Below are 22875 nucleotides of genomic sequence, written 5' to 3'. Positions count from 1 at the left end.
GTCTATGCATGGGCAGCATAGTTTACTTAACCTGTTCAAAGAATAAGAAGTACTATCTATGCATGTAGCATAGTCGACTTAACCTGTATAACAAATAAAGAATACATATGGAGACCCTATGTATGCATAGTCGACGTGAACCTGCACATAAACCGTTAACAATCCATTATATATATTCTCCCCCTTTTTGACATCAGCAAAGAGGAATCAGCAAGTTTTTGCAAAAATATTATCCACATAAGCAAAGGAAGAAAAAAAACATCCACGGGCACAACCCAACCACAGCCAAAACAAGGTTTAAACAAAAAATATTGTCTGAAAAAACACATTCATCTCAGCGACGCAGAAAGTAAGTAAGAGTGTTGCAAATCGCCTCCTTCAGCTGTTCAAAGCTGGTGTTGGCAGCAATACTCATTCCATCCAGCCTGTCGTGCACCTCCTTGAAGGCTTTAACCGCATTCTTCCTCACCCTTTGCACAGCTACCCTGATTTTAGACACATCTGACCCTGTTTCCTTTGAAATAGCATGAATAGCATCCACAGTCGACTGAGTGGAGGACAGAAGAGACTTGATGTCTAAGAGTTGGGAGTCAATGGAGCTGAGCTTTTCACTTAGGTTGGCAGGAATGGGAGAGGGTAGAACAGCAGACGAAGTCTTGGTTTCCACAGGAGTTTGCTTTGCATCACTTTCACCCTTCTTAACCCAGGTACCCTTGATTCTCCTAACAGTTGAGAGTGTTCAGAGTATGCTCCTTTAGAAGAGGCACAACCCTCAGAACGATCAGACCCTAAATATACTTGCTCAGGAGGCGCGGAAGAGGGTTTTGCCTTTGAGCGGGTACTTTTTCTGGTGGAAGCAGAGGGGTTTTTGGAAGATTTTGCCATGGAAGAGGAGAGGTTTTGTACAGATTGAAGAAAGAAGGTGGAGATGAAAGGGACCGAAAAAGGCAGAGATTTGAAAAAGGCTTAAATTAAAGAGAAGAGATTTGACGATTGAGTACAGAAAAGGAAAGAGTGTCAATCGAAACGACGTGATGATTGGCTTTCAAACTTCGACTGCAGACTGATGGGATACAGAATAAAAAGAGAGGGAAAAACCGACTGCGTAATTAATGCACTGAAAAGGAGTAATTATGACAAGTTTTTGAAAAATAACACTTTGGTCCTAAGAGTTTTTTGAAAAACAAATGATGCCAAGTAATTTTCTCAAAGAACAAAATCTTTCCTCCAACAATGGTTTAGTAAAAATATCAGCTAATTGGGCAGAAGTGCCAACAAAAGCTAATTCTATGTCACCTTTAAGAACATGATCTCTAATAAAATGATGTTTAATGTCTATATGCTTTGCTCTAGAATGATGCACGGGATTTTTAGAGAGACAAATTGCACTAGAATTATCACAAAAGATTTGTATAGGTTTGAAGGAAAGTTCATAGTCACCCAATTGATGTGACATCCACAAGAGTTGTGCACAGCATTAACCAATGGCAATGTACTCAGCTTCAGTAGTGGACAAGGCGACTGATGCTTGCTTTTTACTGTTCCAGGATATTAAAGCCTTTCCTAGTAATTGACAAGTGCCTCTCGTGCTTTTCTGGTCTTCTTTATCACCTGCTAAATCTGCATCTGGCTCATTTACAAATGCTGAACATAATATCTGGTCGACTTGCGGTCAGATACAGTAGTGATCCAATCATTCCTCTATATTTTGTTTCATCAACTGGAGTACCCTGTTCGTCCTTATCCAAATTTGTAGCCGGACTCATAGGAGTGCCAATTGATTTTGCATTGCTCATGCCAAATTTTTGGATCAGCTTTTTTGTATATTTAGTTTGACAGATGAAGGTTCCTTCTCCAGATTGATGAATTTGAAGCCCAAGGAAAAATGTGAGTTCACCCATCATGCTCATTTCGAATTCGCTTTGCATGAGGTTTGCAAATTCCTTGCACATAAGAGAGTTAGCACTACCAAAGATAATGTCATCAACATAAATTTGAATGATAAGATTACCTTCTGTTGATCGTTTAATGAATAGAGTAGTATCAATTTTACCTCTGGTGAACCCATGATCAACAAGGAAGGTACTTAACCTGTCATACCAAGCACGTGGAGCCTGTTTCAGTCCGTATAGGGCCTTAGTAAGCTTGTACACATGATAAGGGAATTTTGAGTCTTCAAAGCCTGGAGGTTGTTTCACAAAAACTTCCTCTTCGATGAATCCATTCGGAAAAGCGCTTTTGACATCCATTTGAAACAATCTGAATCCCTTAAATGATGCATAAGCTAACAGGATTCGTATAGACTCTAATCGAGCTACTGGGGCAAAGGTTTCATCGTAGTCGACTCCTTCTTGTTGTGAATAGCCTTGAGCAACTAATCTGGCTTTGTTCCTTATGACTTGTCCTTCTTCGTTCAGTTTGTTCCTGAACACCCATTTTGTTCCAATGACGGATACATTTTCAGGTCGGGGTATCAGCTTCCATACTTGATTCTTGCTGAATTGATCTAGTTCTTCTTGCATGGCTTTCACCCAGCTTGAATCCTTCAAAGCTTCCTCTACCCTTTTTGGCTCTATTTAAGAGATCAAAGCAATATTTGCTTTCTTTTTAAGGGCAGCCTTGATTTTTATTCCTTCTTTTGGATCTCCTATGATATATTTCTGTGGATATTCAGTTTCATTTCTCCATTCATTTAGTCGAACAGTGCTTGTAGTCGACTCCGTACGTTGTTCTGGAGTGTTATTGCTAACTTGTTCAGTCGACTCAACCACATCTGCAGGATTAGTTGACTCATGTGATTTTCCTTTGTCCTGAACTTCTTGAGTTTGATCTTCGTCACCTGCATTAATGCCTTTCTCGACCAAGGGATTATTTTCATCTAATATAACATGAACAGATTCTTCTACGCATAAAGTACGTTTATTAAAGACTCTGAATGATCTGTTATTTAATGAATAACTGAGAAAAATACCTTCATCACTTCTTGGATCAAATTTTCCAAGATTATCCTTACCATTGTTATGAATGAAGCACTTGCTTCCAAATGGATGAAAATAACTGATATTTGGACGTTTACCTTTCCAGAGTTCATAGGGAGTCTTTTTCAGAATAGGCCTTATAAGACAACGGTTGAGAATGTGACATGCAGTACTCACACCTTCAGCCCAGAACTGATTTGGGAGTGAATGTTCTAATAACATGGTTCTTGCCATGTCTTGAAGTGTTCTGTTCTTTCTTTCCACAACTCCATTTTGCTATGGTGAACGGGTGCGGAGAAATTGTGAGTGTAACCTTGATCGTTACAGAAATCTTCAAATGCTTTACTTTCAAACTCGCCTCCATGATCGCTTTGGATTTTTGAGATCAGATAGCCCTTTTCTCTTTCAATCCTTTTGCAGAAAACTTCAAACTTTCTTAAGGCTTCATCTTTATGAGATAAGAAAATCACCCAAGTAAAATGTGAAAAGTCATCAACAATAACAAAAGCATATTTCTTGCCTCCTATGCTAGCAGTTCTAGTAGGTCCCGATAAGTCCATATGAAGTAATTGCAACAGTTTTGAATTAGACACCATGTCTTTGTTTTTGAAAGAGTTTCTAGTTTGCTTACCCATCTGACATGCATCACAAATATGAGTTCTAGAGAAATTCAGTTTAGGTAAGCAAATAACTAAATCATGCTTGGATAATTTTTCAATCAAATGCATGCTGGCATGTCCTAGTCTTCTGTGCCACAGCCAGGGATCATCAGATATAGAAGTTAGGCAAATGTGACCATCTATATTTTCAAATCCATCAAGTATGTAAACATTTCCGTACCTTTTTCTAGGAAGAATTATTTTACCTGATTCGTCTTCTATGGCACAGCCTGTTCTCTTAAACTTTACCTCATATCCTGAGTCACAGAGTTGACTTATACTGAGGAGGTTGTAGTTTAGTCCATCAACAAGATATACCTCAGTAATGTCACAGTTGTTGTTGAAAGGAATAGTTCCAGTTCCAACTATTTGACGCTTCCTCCATCAATCTTCGTAACCTCCTTAAAAAGATTTTTGTCACCTGTCATGTGACTGGAACACGCACTATCTAGGTACTATTTTCCTTTGCGACTTATTCTGTGGTGTTCCTGCAATACATAATAATTACTTTATTTTAGGTACCCAAGCTTTCTTGGGTCCTGGTGAGTTAGTGTTACTGGGTTCAGAATTTTTAGGTTTCCAAACCAATCCATACATATGATGTTTACGAAATTGACAACCATAATATATATGCCCACTTTTGTTACAATAGTGACATTTAGCCGCAGACCTATTTTCAGGTCTTTCATAAGCATTGAAACTAGCTATCATGAGATTAGCTGATTCCGTTCCAGTTGACTTGTAAGTCGACTGGTCCGACCGACTGGTCGATTTAGTTTTGATTGGTTTCTTTCTAGTTGACTTGTAAGTCGTCTGGTTTGACCTAACAGAACTGTGACTGGTAGATTTGCGCAAGCTGTTAAGCTGCATTTGCAATTCCTCAAACTCTTCTTGAAGTACGTCCTTTTCAATTTCACATACTTCATGTTTGAGTTTCCAGTCTTTGATTTCCATAGTGAGTCTCTTAAGCTCATTCATCATTTTTTGAGACTCTTTTAAGGTGGAATCAAGAATGTCCTGCAATTCATTACATCAATCACAGTCATAAGATCTTACCTCGCTAGTTTCTCCTCTTGCCATAAAACAGTTTTCATCGTCTGAATCATCTTCATCTGTCCAGCATCCTGAAGTTTTGTTGATCTCATTTTCTAGGATTGTCATGAAGCAGAGATTTGCTATTTCTTCACGGTCTGAGTCATCCTCATCGCTCCAACTTCCAAATGATTTGTTTTTGTTGAATCCTCTAGAGATCTTCCTTTTCAGTTATGGACACTCCGCTTGGATGTGTCCAAATTTTCCACATTCGTAGCATTTTCCATCATTCTTATCTTGTTCGTTGTATTGTCTAGATCTTCTTGGTGGAAATCTTCCTTTCTTTGTATTTCTATATTTTCTCATCAGTCCATCCATGTTTCTAGACATCATAGCAATTTCTTCTTGTAGGGCTTCAGGATCATCAATTTCACTTTCAGCCGCTTCAGTAGTAGTTTTGAATGCAACAATTTTCTTTTTCTCCTCTTGATTTGTCTTTTTCAGGTGTGTTCTTTCAAAAGCAATGAGCTCTCCTCGAAGTTCATCATATGATAACATGTTAAGATCTTGAGATTCTAGGGTGACCACTTTGGTCTGCCAAGTGGTTGGTAGACTTCTGAGAATTTTCCTAACCTGATCGCCACTGGTGTAAGGTTTGCCAAAAGCTTTCAAGTCGCTGATTATCTTACTGAACCTGGCAAACATTTCTTCGATGGATTCTCCTTCCTTCATTGAGAACAGTTCATAGTCGTGAACTAGCATATTGATGTGAGTTTCCTTTACTTTGCTGGTACCTTCATAGGTAACCTCAAGTTTGTCCCACATCTCTTTGGCTATATCACAGCTAGATATTTTCTCATATTCTTCACCACTTATCGCATTGTGAAGTAGATTTCTTGCCTTGTGATTTATTTGGATAGCTTCCAGTTGTTCTTTTGTGTATGAGTCTATGTCATTAGGGTCAGCGAGTGGTGGAGTGCTGGCAGGTAGTGGGTAGTTTCCCTTCTTGATAACTCTCCACACCTTGACGTCGTATGCCTTGGTGAAGATTTCCATTCGAATTTTCCAGTGGGAGAAATGTTGTCCATTGAAGTAAGGTGGCCTTACTTGTGAAGTTCCTTCCTGAAAGAGAGCTCCTATGATAACTTGATTTGCCATGATCTTTTTCTCACAAGCTGTTAAGCAGAAAACAAAAGTGTGAGCCTTGCTCTGATACCAATTGAAAGTACAAGAGGGGGGGGGTGAATTGTAGATAATTAAAGTTAATCGTTAATAAGTTGACTTAAAACTTAAGTAGTCGACTAAATATGGCAATCTTGCAGATATAGTAATTCGAGGTAATAAGCAGAAAGTAAATGCAGAAATTAAAGACACCAGGAATTTTTATACTGGTTCGGATTCAATGTGAATCCTAATCCAGTCCCCTTGGGTTGCAAGGGATTTCTCTTCAAGTGAATAAGTTTTCTTTCGAGTACAGATTTGATGTATGTTGCTCAGTTTCTCTAGCACTTGTTTGATACAATGCCTCACCAGTTGTATGCCCTCTTTCTATCCCTGACTTGTTACACAGCAGATCTATATAGGCTACTATGCTTGTTTGCAGTAGAATGAAGAGAGTTATTTTGGTTTGATCAAAGTATACTAAGGATGGAGTTACACTGCGAATTTATACAAGGATAAATCGTGAAGGCTTGTCAACCCAAGGGTTTTGATCCTTGGAAAGAGTTGATTCTTTCCAAGAATAAAGAACTATCCATTGCTTCTCTTCAGATCTTTTCCTTCGGCAGATAACGGGTTTGACAGGATTCTTCCTTGATTGTTGAACCTTCCAATCTTGACCGCTGTCTGGATCTTCTAGCTTTAATTGTTCTTCACTGATTTGATCTGACTCGTCAATCATAGATTGCGTTGAATCTTTATTCCATTATGGCAGATTTGATTTCTCAGAATCATGGAGCTAATCCTGATTTGCTGATGTAGTACTGTTTCTTTCCTTGTACATCGTAAGTATTTCAGGCAGCTTCCCTTCTGAATAATTTCCTTCCTTGTTCGACATAGCCGTTCCAATAGTTCCTTTATACTTCTTTGAACTCCTGCACATGCATATTAATTGCATCATTAAAATATGATCTAACAAAAAGGTCAAATCGAGGCACCAACTCCACCGTGTCCTCCAACAGGTTAAGATCCGATGGAATCTCGAGCACACGAGAAGGACCTTCGCCCTCACATCGACCCTGGTAAAGCCTTCCTCGAACATCCTCATGTCCTCAGGATCGATGTCGGAATCAGATTCGTAGTCATCCACCACCACGCCCTTCAACCTCTCATTAGCTGAAGAGGGGGCGCGGCCCTGCCGAGATGGCGATGGACCACTGGAAACAATCGCGGAGACCCTCGAACTCTATCCCTCTGCCACGGTCGTCTCTTCCACGATCAAAATAGGCGTCGCCTCCGCACCCAGGACGATGTCACCACCAGCTTCAGATACTGCCAAAGTTGGGTCGCCCTCGAGGACATCTCAACATAAGACGCCCCCTCTGACAACCTCCGCCTCTTTGACGGTGCTTCTTCGCCACTGTTGCGAGAAGGTTCGTCCGTTGAACGGTCTGTGAAAACCGGAGTGTCTGACCGGGGAGCAACCTCCAAATGAATAGGTCCAGCCATGGACATGATCTGCCGAGCAACCGAACTTTGGGTGCCCTCACCAGTGGTTGCCCTTGGAATGGGCTGAGCAGAAGAAAGCCAGCTGGCGGAAAGCAAGTACAGGAGCCCTCGCCCTTCTCACTCCTCTCCGACCTGCTAATGAGAGGAGATTCGATCAAACAAATATGAGGTAAAAGAAAATACGTAGCAAAGAATAAAATAACGGACCACAACGAGATGACTCACCAACAAGAGGCTTGCGCCCAAACTTCTCATGGAAAGGTTCCCATTCGCAAATCTCCACCGTATGGAGCAGAATCACGCTCACCTACTCGCGAATATCAGCAACTAGCGGAGCGGGTACTCTCTCGGCTACAAAAACAAAAACAATCCCTCAACGAGGTCATTAAAGGGAGACGACCAACAACCACAAGAAAAATGCATAAAGTAAAAAGAAAAGAAGACCTAAGGGCGAAATTCCACGTCTCAGGGAACACCGCCGGGTTCGACACGACGTGCTCTGTTCGGATGTAGAAGAAGCTCTCCCAAAAGCGGCGATTTGCCTTGTCGTCCATTTTCACCACCAAACTCTTGGTTCCTCGGTGACGCATATGAATCATCTTACCCCAAAAAAAATGTGGGACGAAGAGGTAAAGCATGTGTCGTAGTGAAATTCCTCGGCCGGCCAGCTCCGCATACTTGATGAGCATAAGGAAAAACTTGTATGCGTACGGAGAAAGTTGAGCCGGACGTACCTCATAGAAGCGGCAAAAATCCACTACCAAAGAAGGAAGGGGAAGTGTGTACCCGATGACAAAGGGATACGCGTAGTAGCCTGGATGGTGTAAATGACTATGTCCTGATCCGCCGGAACCAGTTCAATGTGATCAGGGATCCCCCATTTGGCTTTGATCTCCGTGAGCGCCACAGTACCCATCATAGAAAGAACGGGATCCGGCTCATCTCCAGCAGGGCTATTGAAGTCAGTCCTCGCTATCCCTGGGCGAGGAACCACCTCATCTACCGTCGGGAAACCCTCATCCTCCACAATCTCCCCTCCCTCTCCAACTAGGGGTACATCATTTTCCGGCACCGGAGCACCAGCAGCTCTATCAGAGTTGGAAGAAGCACTAGCCATATTTTCTTTGATTAAAAGAAACAAGTGTGATGGGGGGAAAAAGGTAGCAGTCACAGCAAATCCTCGCAGAAGCAGAAATATGAGAAACACGAGAAGAAGAAGAAGAAGAGTTGCAAGAATCTCTTGAGCGATTGAGAAGCGTAACATTCAAATGAAAGATTCTCCCCTATTTATAGGGATATGAATGCCCTGAGCGGGTAACCCAAACGTCGACATTCAGAAAATGGAAAGGGTCCGGGAAACAATGCAATGCATAGAAAACATGCGCCATACTGACGCATGAAAAGTATTAATGAGATTCTGAACTAACGTAATGGTCTGACGCAGCTCGCGAAATGTCACGTCGCTACCTCACCATGAGGTGCTCGCCTCTCGCATAAAGCATTCAGATTTCTCCCAATTTTCGAATCAACAGAGTCCGCCCATCAAGCTCGCCAAGAGGCGACCCCAACGGGTGGAGGGACTAATTGTATGGGTCTAAATCTGACCAGACAGGAATCGGCGTGGGAAGGGACGACAAAAAGTTACTTGAAACTGTCGTATCCATTGGCCTTCGCTATAACGACACGTACCTCGACCACGGCCGAGGTCATATATTTAGGATATCTGAGAGGCAAATTGAATATCACGGTATTTCAAGGGGTCAGCCCGTAATATAGTCAAATGACTTAAGTACTATGGTTAATGACCGTTGGGTAAGGGAGAAGAGCTAGTAAATAAACTAAGTGAGAAGAAGAAGCAAGGGAGGCGGAACAAATCCAAACACAGAGATATTCCCTAAAGGGAGGAGAGATCTTCATCTCTCTCTCTCCACGAAGGAGAAAGAAGCAAGGAAGATCAGATCTTCAACATATATCGTTAGTCTCATCACACCAAATGTATGGGGTTCTACCTTATCAAAGATCGATGACCTTTTTCCTTCCATGTATTCCTCATTGTTGTTAAACATTATGGAAATCATCATCCTCTTCTTGTCTAATGTGATTTAATCAATATTACAGTTGAATCTTATGCGAGCTATGCTTGCTTACTCTCCTCTTCTATCTTAGATCTAGAGTAAATTATCGTTGGTCGAGATTTACCTATGTTAAGATGAAGCTATGGGGAGCAGACTCCAATGGAGATGATGCTCCAAGTTGAAGAAGAGAACATTCTAGATTGATGAGAAGGAAAAATGGGAAATGTAAAGTAATCTCTATTGACTGTATTGGATACAATATACACACATTGACAGCTTTATCAGTTAGTGAAAGCTCTACGATAACTAACTAACTAACAAGTACAATTAACTAACTAATGAACCTGCTAACCGACTTATTAAGCTAACTAACAAACCAGCTCTAACACTAACTAACTAACAAGTACAAGTACATAAATATACTCAATCAATTTTAACACCCCCCCCCCCCAAGTTGGTGGGGAAAAATTCACTACCAACTTGCCAAGGATGTTGGTATGTTTGATGCCAGTCAAGGCTTTGGTTAGAATGTCAGCCAGTTGATCATATGTTGAGATATGGTGTAGAGTGATTAGTCCATCGTGTAGTTTATCCCTTACGAAATGACAATCAACCTCTATGTGCTTTGTACGCTCATGAAACACTGGATTTCTTGCCATATGTACATCAGCTTGACTGTCACAGAAAACAAGAATAGGTTTTTGGCATGTATCAGTCAATTCTTCCAACAGTCTCCCTAACCATATCAACTCACCAACTACTTTGCGAATGGATATGTATTCAGCTTCTGTAGACGATAGGGAGACTGTGTCTTGCTTCTTTGATTTTCAACTGATAGCATTTTCTCCAAATAGAACCACATACCCCCTCACTGACCTTCTTGAATCAGGGCAGGCAGCCCAATCCGAGTCACAATATGCTCTCAAGGTATAGTCAGGGATGTTGGACAAGAAAATACCAAGTGTTGGATCAGTTTTTAGGTATCTAAGCCGTGCAATGCAGCTTTAAGATGTGGCTCTCTTAGAGATTGCATGAATTGACTTAGGTGTTGTACACTATAGGTGATGTCCAACTTTGTATTTGTGAGGAAATTGAGCTTTCCCACAAGCTTCCTATAAAATGTGGGGTCTGGAAATAATGGACCTTCAGTTGCCTTTAGTTTGACAGTACAGTCGAGAGGAGAAGTCACTGTACTATATCCCAGGTAGTCATACTCCTTCAATAAATCTGTGGCAAACTTTCTCTGAAATGAGCACTCCATCAGCCCTATAGAATATCTCCAGACCCAAGAAATAGTGCAACTTGCCCAAATCCTTGATTTTGAATTTATCATGTAGGAAGTTCTTCAATGCTGTGATCTCACTTAAATCTGTCCCTGTGAAGATTAAATCATCCACATATACAACCACAAATATGCTGGAGGAGCCATTCTTTTTGTAGAAAAGAGAGTAGTCATTTGTTGAATGCACAAAACCTCATGAACATAGAGATTCTATAAGTTTGTCATACCATTGTCTGCTTGCCTGTTTCAGTCCATACAAGGACTTCTTCAATTTGCACACAATACCTGGTGTGTCAACTTGTAAGCCTTGTGGTACATCTATATATACTTCTTCATGCAAATCTCCATGTAGGAAGGCATTATTTACATTTAATTGGAAAAGATCCTATCCTTTCTTCACAGCTACACTTATCAATGTTCTAACAATTGTCATTTTGACAACAGGGGAGAAGGTCTCTGTGTAATCTATCCCTGCTTGTTGTGTATAACCTTTAACTATAAGCTTTGCTTTGAACCTTTCTATGCTACCATCTGCTTTGTGCTTGATCTTGTACAACCATTTGCACCCTATGGTCTTCTTTCCTGCAGGAAAAACTACTAGATCCCAGGTATGATTAGCATATAAGGCCTCAAATTCTTGTGTCATAGCTGCTTGCGAAGCAGGGTTTATGACTGCCTCCTCATATGAACATGGTTCACTGTCATCAGAAATGTTCCTCATAACCTGTTGACTATTATGACACAATGTGTGGAGTGAAATCTGTTGGTTCTTGGAAAAGAAAGAATTGAGTGTATGTGTGTGTTGATGTTGTGATTGGTTTTTCAGTGTTGGAAGGGAGCAAACATAGTCATTTAAGTAAGAGGGTGGATTATGCAACCTTGAGGATTTCCTAGGTTCTGGTAATGTGGTAGGAGAATTAGAAGGAGGATTAGGGATATCATTGGTGGCAGTGTCTAGATTGGTTGTTGTTTGTGGCTCATGTGTGTGCACAGTGGATATGTCTTGTAGAGAGGAATCTGCAATAGGGTCAACAGATACAGGAGAATTAGTGACAGAATGGTGAATATGGTTCCTATCCTGCAAGTGACAGTTATTCAATGCATCAGTTTGATTATGATCTTCTACAAAGGGGACCTGATTTGGTGCACAACTTGGACTAGAAGTTATTAATTTTAAGATAGAGGGAAAAGTAGAATGATTAGGAGAAATGGAAAATGGAAAAATGTGTTCAAGAAATTGTACATCCCTGGAAATGTGTATCCTTTTACTAGACAGATCAAGTACCTTGTAACCCTTTGATGCAAAGGGGTATCCTACAAATATGTGTGGGCTAGCTCTTGGTTCATACTTGTCTTTATGAGATTTAAGAATGGTAGGATAGCATAGGCACCCAAAGCTCCATAAATGGGAATATACAGGTTTCCTTTTGTAAAGAATTTCAAATGGGCATTTGTTGTTCAAAACTGAAGAGGGGAGTCTATTTATTAAGTATGTTGCAGTTAGGATGCACTCTCCCCAATACCTCAAGGGTAATTTTGACTGGTACAGTAAGGCTCTTGCTGTATCTAAAAGATATTTATGTTTCCTTTCAACTACACCATTTTGCTGTGGTGTATAGGGACATGTTCTTTGATGGATAATTCCTTTATTTTGGAAGAATGTTGAGGCTTCATTACTGGTGAATTCTAGTCCATTTTCAGACCTAATGGCTTTGATTGATACTTGTAATTGGTTCTCAATCATGTAGACAAAACCTTTGATTGCCTCAAGTGCATTGCTCTTAGAGCTCAATAACTGTGTCCAAGTGGATCTGCTACAGTCATCCACTATAGTTAAGAAATACTTGTAGTTGTCATGTGTAGCAAGGTGGTAAGGCCCCTAAAGGTCTACATGTAGCAGATCAAAAATTTGGGTAGAGGATATGGTCCTTTGTGGAAAGGGAAGTCTGCCATGTCTAGCCATAGGGCAAATTGAACAAAGAAAAGGCTGCTTAGGCGCAAAATTGATTGGTATGGAATGGATCCCCCTCATTTTCACAAAAGGTACATGGCCTAATCTATTATGCCACAAGTAATCAACACAATTTTCATGATTTGAAACAGATAAGGAACTGGAAATATTTGAACAAGCTCTTTTATTATGTGAATGATAGGTATTTACAGTGGGAAAAGAAGGCGACTTAAATGCTTGCACAGAATCAGAAAGATTACTTAGACTCTCACTAGTACAGACTGTTTTATTGTTTGACTGGCAGCTATTTACAATTGGAGATGTGGATGATGAGCCAGTCTACACAATTCTAGTATCATGACATGAATTAGAAGTACCACAACTGAAAGAAGAGGCTGAGTTGGCTGATTGGCACTCTGAGGAGAGAAAATACAGACCATTCCTTGCTCTACCAATCTTCAGAGGCCTCTTCACTGAAGGGGCCTGCAATATACATGTTTAGGCAGAAAAATTAACAATGGACTTGAGTTGTAATGTCAAGGAATGAATAGAAACTAGATTGAATCTGAAGCTAGGAACAAACAACACCCTGTATAAAGTCAGCCTTGGAGTAAGAACTACATCACCTATTTTATGTCACTTTAACCCTGTAACCATTTGGAAGGGTAACTAAGAAGGGATATGGTAAAACTCTAGTGTTGGTGAATAAATTCTTGTTATAGGACATGTGATTTGATGCACCAGAATCCAAAATCCAAAAATTAGCAGGTAAATATGAACATTTATATGAAAGATCACCAATGATTTCATCATAAGTACAGCAAGCCAATATACCTGCAAAGTTTACAACTCCACTTATGATGTTGTTTGAGGTCTCAGCTACAGTTCCAATGTGAAGTTTCTCCAATAGGTTGAGCAACTGATTGTATTGGTCCTTAGTCAGGTTTGGTGCAGTTTGAGGTTGATTTTGTCCTTTACTCTCAGCTACATCATGTTCTCCAGTAGGAAATTCTTAAAGTCCTCGATGAACATTTGCTGCGGATGCTACATTTCTACCTCTTGTGAACTTGAAATTCTGCGGGAAACCATGTAATTTGTAACACTTGTCCTTGGTGTGGCCTGACCTTTTACAGTAGTCACAGAACAGACGTGGACCTTTGTACCCTGATCTGTTGGAATTATTTCCTGTGTTGTTTGTCATTTGATTGTAATTCGTTCTGAAACCACTGTTTGGTTGTCCATGAACATTCATTGAAACAGATTCTAAGCTTCACTGACTGTGTAGCCTAACTTCACGTTGTTTTTCCTCCTGAACTAAAATAGAGAATGCTTGGGGTATTGTGGGCAGTGGATTCATCATTAAGATACTTCCTCCCACTACAGTGTATACCTCATTCAAACCCATCAGAAATTGAATTAGCCTCTTGTCTTGCTCTGCCTTATGCATATTTGCCTTTGCTCCACAGATGCATTGGCAATTGCACTGAGTATTGGCATTCAACGTGTGCAATTCCTCCCAAAGTTTCTTCATCTTTGTGTAATAACCAGTAATGTCTAGTGAGGCTTGAGTTAAATCATTAACTTCCTTTTGAAGTTGATACATTTTTGCTTCATTGGTCTGGTCATATCTATCTTCCAATTCCTGCTAAAGTTCCTTTGCATCATTTACATATTGCAGGCTATCTTCTATATCCTTCGAAAGTGAGTTCAAAATCCATGAGGTGACCATATCGTCGCACCTTTCCCACTGTCCATAACTTGCAGAGTCAGAATTAGGCTTCTTACACTTGCCATTAATGAATCCAATTTTGTTCTTCACAGATAAGGCTCGTAGAACTCCTCTTCTCCAGGATCTATATCCTATTCCATCAAAAGGCATTGGTACCAAACTTGATCCGGCATTTTCTGATGGATGTATGTATAGATGATTATTGAAATCCATAACTTCTCTCACCAAATTTGGCGTCTCAGTGACTGGATCGGCGATGTTATCTTCTCCGGCCATGTCTTGAAGAATTGGAAAATTGAAGATGGGGGAAAACTATACTCCAATGAGAATCGAAGATTGAGCTACAACCAAAAACGAGTTGAAGCGAGAGATCGATGCAATCGAAGATTGATCTAAACAGAAAATTGAGCTGAAACAAGAAATCGATGCAAAAGTTAGAAGAATTGATCTCTAGATTTAGAAATAAACCTAAATTTGGTCGAATTGATAAAAATTGCTTGAACTCGTGAAATTAATGCGCAATCTCAAATCAGAATTGAAGCGGAAGAACAGAAAATCAGAATTGAGGTGGAAGAACAGAGCCTCGCTCTGATACCATGTTAAGAACTGAAGCTATAGGGAGTCGACTCCATTGGAGATGATGCTCCAAGCTGAAGAAGAGAACATTCTAGATTGATGAGAAGGAAAAATGGGAAATGCAAAGTAATCTCTATTGACTGTATCGGATACAATATACACACATTGACAGCTCATCAGTTAGTGGAAGCTCCGCTATAACTAACTAACTAACAAGTACAATTAACTAACTAATGAACTTGCTAACCAACTTATTAAGCTAACTAACAAACCTGCTCTAACACTAACTAACTAACAAGTACAAGTACATAAATATACTCAATCAATCTTAACAACCTAAAGTCCTTTTATTTAATTAGTTTAACAAGAAGCTCAATACTTTTTGGTCAAACACTTATAACATACGGTGTCATTTTCCTAATATTGTTTGCTTCCCTATAGTCTATACACATGCTTAACTTCTTTTAGCATTTCAGCTTTACCCGAAATAAGTTTAGTAATTATTTAGTCTATTTTTAATCAAATGAAACGGTTATAATATTTGAGGACCTTGATGATACTTTCTAAACAAAACTGTTTTTCAAAATTAATTCTTCTATAAATAAATTCAATTAAACACATTACTTTTCAAAAGTCAAATTCAAACGCCACCTAAAATACTAGCAGCCTTGTATAGTTGTACCATATATATAACCTTAGGCATGGACCATTTTTAGTAGTAGGTACACCATATGATACACGTGGATTCCAGAGATTTCAGAATATCTACTCATTTGGAGTAGAATGGTAAGAAAGTCACATTGAACTTTTTATCGCAATTTTTTATGCAACTCGAATATTACAAGTGCCACAAATTCAATTTTGAATATCTTTTTTTTAAAAAAGAAAATAGAGTAAGAGCAAAAAAAGTTTGTAAACTGAATATTTTTCTTATAAATGGGTCCATCCGACGTAAATCCAGATAAATATATGGTAATTGATTTCAAATATATCGAATTCAGGTGAAAAATACATATTCTTCTTTATATTTTAGTGTAATAAAGTTTGAAAGTTGTTACATGAAATGAAAGATGCAACAAAAAAAGAAAAAGGGCTTTTTAAAAATCCTACAATGTTATTAATCTTCTGGAGTTTCAACTCTTTTTCCTATTACATGTGAATTACATCTTGAGTGGTATGTGAAAATGTCACTTTGAGCAGGTTCCAGCTAGATCGACATTCATAGTTATCCAAGGGTGCTCCATGATTTTTTGAAGAGAGAGCCTTTTTGAAGACTCCTTCACAAGAAGCTGCAAAGGGTAAAGGTAAGCCATCAGAAAGGAGTGCAGCTATTGCATGCCATTGTTTCTTCTTACAGGAATAAAGCATAGACAAGTACTAATCAATTTACCTGGCTAATAAGATTCTTAGCTTCAGCAGACACATCAGGTGTTGAAGGGAAGCTGAGGTCTACCTTCATAATTCTATATTCCTCTATGTTAGTATATCTTGATTTTTCATTAGCAATTACAAGATGACAAGGCAGAGCAATCCTTACCTTTTGAATGTGTCAGTCTGTTTTTCGGCCTCAAATGGAGGCACACCATATAAAAACTCATAACAAAGGATCCCCAGTGTCCAATTGTCAACTGCATAATCATGAGCTTTGTTCTCCACCATTTCTGGTGCTAGATAATCCAGAGTTCCGCACATTGTATGTCTCTTGCTTCTAGATTGTACAGACCACCCAAAGTCTGCAATCTTCAAGTGGCCCTACATTTCATGTGATAATCTCATTAATATTTTACTCTTGCTATATTGATTTTAGCTGCAGTTGTTGGACAATCGAATCCAGTTTTAGTTGGGACGCCCATAAAAAAACTTTCCAATATGTTAGCTAGACCATACTAAGCGCTTCATTCACCTAGAGAATACTTTCTTCGTCCTGACTGTCATGATCTTAGTTAACTAGTCATAGGAAAATGAACATTTGAATCTGCTATTATAGCAGGCATTTTCTTTTCTTTTTTTCCCTTTTGAATGGGCTAAAATACATCAAACAAGATGAGATAGATGTAGTAAACTCAAACGGTGTTGCAAGCTCCAGAATGTCGAATCGATGTAGAACTGAAGGTCACACATTCACAACCATAGCCAAAAATCATACGTGGTAAAGAATCAGAGGTCACTATTTTACTTGAGCCTAGTTGTGGAGTACATGAGGTGCTATCAAAAGAATTCTATATAATGGTAGCCAGATAGCATAGAAAAGAAGATTATGGCTTTTGGCACGAAATCCTACAAAGCGACATTTCCTGCCTTGTCGATCAAGTGAAAATGCAATCACAAAAAGATAGGCGATGATATATTGGAAACAAGACTGAACAGAAGAAGAGCTTCTGAAGATAGGCAATGAAATATTGCTTTAAATGCTTCAAAAAGACTTCTCCTGGTAATTAATTCAAACCAAAATTCCATGTCAATTGATGGCTTAATGCTGCAAAAACATGATTAAGGCTATGCTTCTTCTACTGGTCGATCTTCAGCTCTGGAGAGCATTATGAATGGTATTCTAAGATGTAATTGTATGTACATCTCTAGCGAAGTGTTTAGGGTCTTAACCATTGGAAAAATTCAGGGAGTTTAATTATTTTGTTATCCACAGTTGCAAGAAACAACTCAACAAAATGAAAGTAGGTTATCTACACAATCTCCAGCTTTAGAATTCGGCAACTAAAGGCATTCTGAGCTGTTAAAAAAGAATTTAGGAACAAGAGGTAACACCGAGAACTTCCTTGTATTCCACTGTTGTCTCAAAACAAACATAGGAAACTAAAGTAGATTTGTACTTTGCTTCTCAAAAGTTAATTTGTATTTCACTGTTGCCAAATGAAAGGTGACTGTTCAAACTGTTTTCTCCAGTAAAAACACAAATATAACTTTCAAATTAGCCATGTATAACATTTTCTTTTTCTTGCTCTAGGAAATGGTGTTAACAAAACTTGGCACCCGTGGCAAAGGAAGACCGTTAGTTATCAAGATATTACCTCATGATCAAGTAACAGGTTTTCTGGCTTTATGTCCCTGTGAATGACATGCTTCTCATGACAATACGCCAGTGCTTGTGTGAGACTTGCAATATACTACATGAAAACCAATCAAAGTATCAAAAGTCATAGACCTAACCTAAAGAAACAAGAAAGAAGTCAACAACTAATAATAACATTTACAGAAATGTAATTATGTGTTCGACTATCATAAAAATGATTTTCAAATAGATGTGGAGTCACAAAACGACGAGTGTGAAAAATTAATACTCCCTCCATTCCAATTTATGTGAACCTGTTTGACTGGGCACGAAGTTTAAGAAAAAATAAAGACTTTTGAAATTTGTGGTCCTAAACAAGTTAAAAAGGGGTCCAGTGTATTTGTGTGGTTATAAAAGCTTCTCATTAACGGTAGAATAGCTAAATTGTTACCAAATTTAGAAAGGGGTCATTCTTTTTGGAACGGACCAAAAAAGAAATAGGTTCACATAAACTGGAACGGAGGGAGTATTAATTCACTGTTCAACATTAACCTAAGAGGAAATAACATAAGCAAGGCACGGAAAAGAAAAAACATAAATTGATACGAAAGTCAACCTAAAACAGTGCCATCTTTCAAGGAACTACTAGAAGTTCATATGGTCATACATTACATGGCATAAAATAGACAAGGAAAGCACTGAATCTCTATCCTCTTTGTTTGGGTTAGGAGGAGAGTGAATCAGTTCTTATTGAAACAACTTATAGCTCACAATTAAACAACGAAACTACGCTCCGATCCCAAGCTAGTTAAGGCAGCAATATGAATCCCCGCTTTCCATTTCCAACCATTTGGACCCGTCTCATTCCACAACAATAGCAACAACAAATATGCCTCAGTCTCAAACTAGTTGAGGTCAACTATATGAATCCTCACTAACAACCTTATTCCAACAACCTTATTCCAGTTAAAGTTTTAAACTCATCTCTTACCAATATTATGTAAACACAGATGAAAGTATTTTCTAAACGTATAATTCTCTGAAAGGCTAAACTACTCCTAGAAAGCATGGGTGATGGGACCTATAATGAAGAGCTAACGTCTAAAACATATTCTCAACTACTATGTATCGCCTAATTCCAAAATTCAGTAATCTGGAGTTCTCTAACACTAAAGGTTATTAATATATGCTTATTCCAAATTAAATAAAGTATAGAAATAAATCATAACAGCAAACAATATGTGTGTTTTTTTGTCAAAATTCTATGAATGGGATAAGACATACCATGGCGGCCTGTTTCTCAGGCAGGCGACCAGTCTTCCTGAGCTCCCTGTAGAGCTCACCGTGGTGAGCGTACTCCAAAATCAAGTAAATCCGCTCCTCGTCATGGAACCAGCCATATAGCCTCAGTACATTCGGGTGGCGAAGACTTGTTTGAATCTCCATCTCCCTTCTCAGTTGGTGATGCAACCTGTATTTCTCTATTTGCTCCTTGAATATCACCTTCAATGCCACTATAAACCCACTCTGCTATACAAAATTCAAGTTCACCAAAACCCGCTACTCTTTACTAAAGAAACATATAATTCATATATGTATAAACGAGTATATATATAGAGAAAAAATATAAAAATTCCAATTACCTTGATTTCTCGGGCAAGGTATACACGACCGAATTTGCCTTTGCCAAGGGGTTTTCCGATCTCGAAATCCTGGAGGGACCATTGCTTACTGGGAGTTTTTGGTGGTTGTTTTGTGGGTTTCGGAGGGTGAATTTGAGTTTTGGTAGCCATTTTTGCAAGTGCTTGGGGAAGACGGGATCTGTAATTCAGTTTAATCTGTGGAGGGAAATAGGGATTTCAAATTTGTAACTGTTGCCGCGCTGCTAAGGCGAATCGGGTACAACCCATTTATGTTACTTCATCGATTTTTCTTTTCTTTTCTATTATTATTTCCAAATTTATTTTTCTTTTGACTGATTTTCTCAAATAGCCATTTTTACGCTACTCTTTATATATATATATATATATATATATATATATATATATATATATATGCGCTTCACATCGGGAAGAAAATGAATACCGATTCGAATCTTTTGAGCTTCCTCCCAAAACATTGCTTTCATCGTAGTTGCATCTTAAATCAATAATCAAACATTTAGAATGCCTTAGCTAATTCAAAAATTAATTACGCAGTTAGCTTATTGAAAAAACATATGCAAGTTCGGATCGCACTTAGAATAATCCGAAATGCCAAAGCCAAAATGAAAATGACAAACTCAGACATTATGTAGTCACTTGAGAAATAAGAATGATTTATTGCAAGATCAGTTTCTGCATTTAAATATGTTATAACTTTCATGAAAGATACAAAAATTTATAATAATCACTTAAAGGATTTATTTCTGAATAAGACCTTCAGCAATATTTGCCATTAGTACAAGATCTAGTTGTTTCCTACTCCTATCTAATAATTCAGGTGTGGTCTTGCCACCAAATGCACTCTGACAGTCATTCACAAATTTGGGACACTTGGAAAGTGAATTTTCTAAGGCATTAAAATCTCTTTTCGGTAATGATTGAGTAGCGCTTTGGAGCTCAGTAATTAAGAATCCATAGCCAATATCACAAATAGCAAACAAGTTTTGGATGTCTTTATCTTTGGAACTGGCTTTTGATGTCTCTATAAAGATACGATTGTTGGTAGCATGTTGTAATGATTGGCTAATAGCAACTTGCGTTACTAGAGTAGGAGTATATGGATGAGTCGGTATATTTTGTCTCAAAGTATTTAAGCAAAAGGTAGAATCTTGTACTTGTCTACATATACCCATTATCAATGCCTGGTCAGCAGCGTCTTCACATAGAGAGGTTTGGAAGTAGAAAATGTTTGCAACAAGCACTAGAAGAAGAAAATACAGAGCAAAAGAAGAAGCCATTTTCTCTAAATAATTTCAATGTGAATTTTTGAAGTGAAAACAAGTGGGCATATAAAGGCATGCCATGTAAAGTAAAATAGGAATGAGCTAAAATGTCCAATTTTATATAAATCATCTACTGCAAGTATCTACAGCATGTATGGAAAGATGTTAATTTTTTTCCTTCCTTGCATCACAGTTATAAATAAATTAACTAAAAGGTGCAATCTGCAATATTAGATCATAATGTTGATGCTAAGTTGATATATAGTAGTTACTTTAATATTTTTCACCTAGTGCTATGGAAGATGTGTTAGATTTTCTTATCACCCTGTTTCAATTACTATGTGAATGTAATTAAATGAACTTCAGTTAATGTAATATTTTCATGTGCAAATATTGTATTAGATAAATATTTACTCCAATATGCATCAACTTAGCAGTATATTTACGAAAAAACGTATGCAGATAGTTTTACATGAAAAGATATATGCATGTTTGAATCGTACTTGCTATAATCCCAATATACTTTATCATATAATTGTAAGAAAGCGCATTATGCACAGATATGACGATGGGGCGGCTCGATATATTTTGTGGCCTAAAGCCAAATATGAATATGAGGCCTTTTTCTATAATTTCTATCTTAATTCAATATATTTTTAAAGAAAAAGAAAGAAAAATTAACCCAAATCGCCACCCACTTATACTCTTAAATAAAAATTAGCTGGTGGATGTATAATATATATATATATATATATATATATATATATATATATATATATATATATATAAAATTGTGTATTGTCAATGTATAATCTATGTATATTAGCTAGAAAAGGTAAACATTGAATCTGACTGACTATTTGTATAACAATCCCCATACATCAAATTCCTGCAATTATAACTATTACTGAAATATGGGGCCCTCAAAAATTGGGGCCTAAGGCACTTGCTTTAATGGCTTGTGCATTAGAGTCGGCCCTAGGGGCGGGATGGGGCGGGGCAGGCCGCGACGAGTTTTGCCTTAACCCACAAAGTTTCAAACCCCATCCCGCATATAGCATTCTCACCCGCATCAATACCCGCCCCGCATCAACACCCGCATCCACCCGCCCCACTATGCAAAATTTTCCCTTTATTATTTCTTTCAATTTATAATATTTTATTTTATTTTCGATTATATTCATATATGCACTGCAAATCTAAAAGTTCCTATTGGAATCCTAATTGCGCTGTCCATTTTAATTTTTAACAGTGTTCGGCTTTAAAGTTTTTAATATACTTATTTTTTATTTTACATGCATCAGTATTGGTATTCAGTTTGATATATCAGTATATCATTTTTAATGATTCAGATGTATCGTGCAAGGTAATGAGATCAGATACATAAAAATTGAGTCAACTAATTATCTACTTGACTCACATAAAGTAACTATATAGTTAAAGTGGGACTTTAAAATACTAAAAAAAATATAATATACTATTTGTTGAATTTGACAAGATTAATGTGAACTAGTATGAACATTTGAAGCCTTTTTTTGGAAGAAATTGGTAGATGTATTTTTCATGCATTTACATTGCATGATCATACTTAATATGATGTCATGCATGACATTATTAAGGCATTCCCTTCTATAAATAGCAAGGGTTTTGTCCATTTGAAAACATCTCTCACTTGACTTCTTATCTCCTAAGGCATTTGAATCTTCTTTCTCTCTTGTAGTATTTCACTTGTATTTTTGGAGTGAAATAAAATTTGAGTTGATTGTCTCCGAGGACTAGGCAAAAATCAAATTTTGCTGAACCTCATTAATTTCTGGTGTTCCTTTTATTATTGTCTCATTTACTATTTATTAACTACCTTTAGATATAGTAGTTGTGATTTAATCACTCTCTATATATTCGGCTTCCGCAATAATTGGTACCAGAGCCAAGGTTCTATCTTAGTATGCTCTTTGGTTGCAGCATGGTCTGAACTTCCACATCAGAAAAGAAT

The 22875-nt window shown here is 38.1% G+C and overlaps 2 protein-coding genes across 2 annotated transcripts; both read right to left on the bottom strand.

The window, feature by feature from the left end:
* Positions 1-15945: 15945 nt before the first annotated feature.
* On the bottom strand, positions 15946-19851 carry LOC109212587 (serine/threonine-protein kinase Aurora-3-like). The gene is made up of 6 exons (XM_019376239.1): positions 19600-19851; positions 19241-19483; positions 17976-18071; positions 16487-16701; positions 16340-16412; positions 15946-16238 (listed from the first exon to the last, which is right to left on the bottom strand). The coding sequence occupies exons 1-6, from the start codon at positions 19747-19749 to the stop codon at positions 16137-16139; spliced, it is 879 nt and encodes a 292-aa protein (XP_019231784.1). The 5' UTR covers positions 19750-19851; the 3' UTR covers positions 15946-16136.
* A 506-nt stretch (positions 19852-20357) lies between these two features.
* On the bottom strand, positions 20358-20897 carry LOC109212584. Its single transcript, XM_019376235.1, has one exon. The coding sequence runs from the start codon at positions 20895-20897 to the stop codon at positions 20358-20360; it is 540 nt and encodes a 179-aa protein (XP_019231780.1).
* Positions 20898-22875: the final 1978 nt, after the last annotated feature.

The sequence above is a fragment of the Nicotiana attenuata genome, unplaced genomic scaffold, assembly GCF_001879085.1.
Source record: "Nicotiana attenuata strain UT unplaced genomic scaffold, NIATTr2, whole genome shotgun sequence".
Lineage (NCBI taxonomy): Eukaryota > Viridiplantae > Streptophyta > Magnoliopsida > Solanales > Solanaceae > Nicotiana > Nicotiana attenuata.
This window is presented reverse-complemented; position numbering and strand designations above follow the sequence as displayed.

Bases quoted from the DNA above. Each gene is read 5' to 3' on its own strand.
- LOC109212584 (XM_019376235.1), bottom strand. From the start codon at position 20,897: ATGGCTTCTTCTTTTGCTCTGTATTTTCTTCTTCTAGTGCTTGTTGCA.
- LOC109212587 (XM_019376239.1), bottom strand. From the start codon at position 19,749: ATGGCTACCAAAACTCAAATTCACCCTCCGAAACCCACAAAACAACCA. The intron at 19,484-19,599 runs GTAATTGGAATT...TTTGTATAGCAG, and splicing joins ACCTTGCCCGAGAAATCAAG to AGTGGGTTTATAGTGGCATT. The intron at 16,702-17,975 runs GTAATATCTTGA...CATGAAATGTAG, and splicing joins ACCTGTTACTTGATCATGAG to GGCCACTTGAAGATTGCAGA.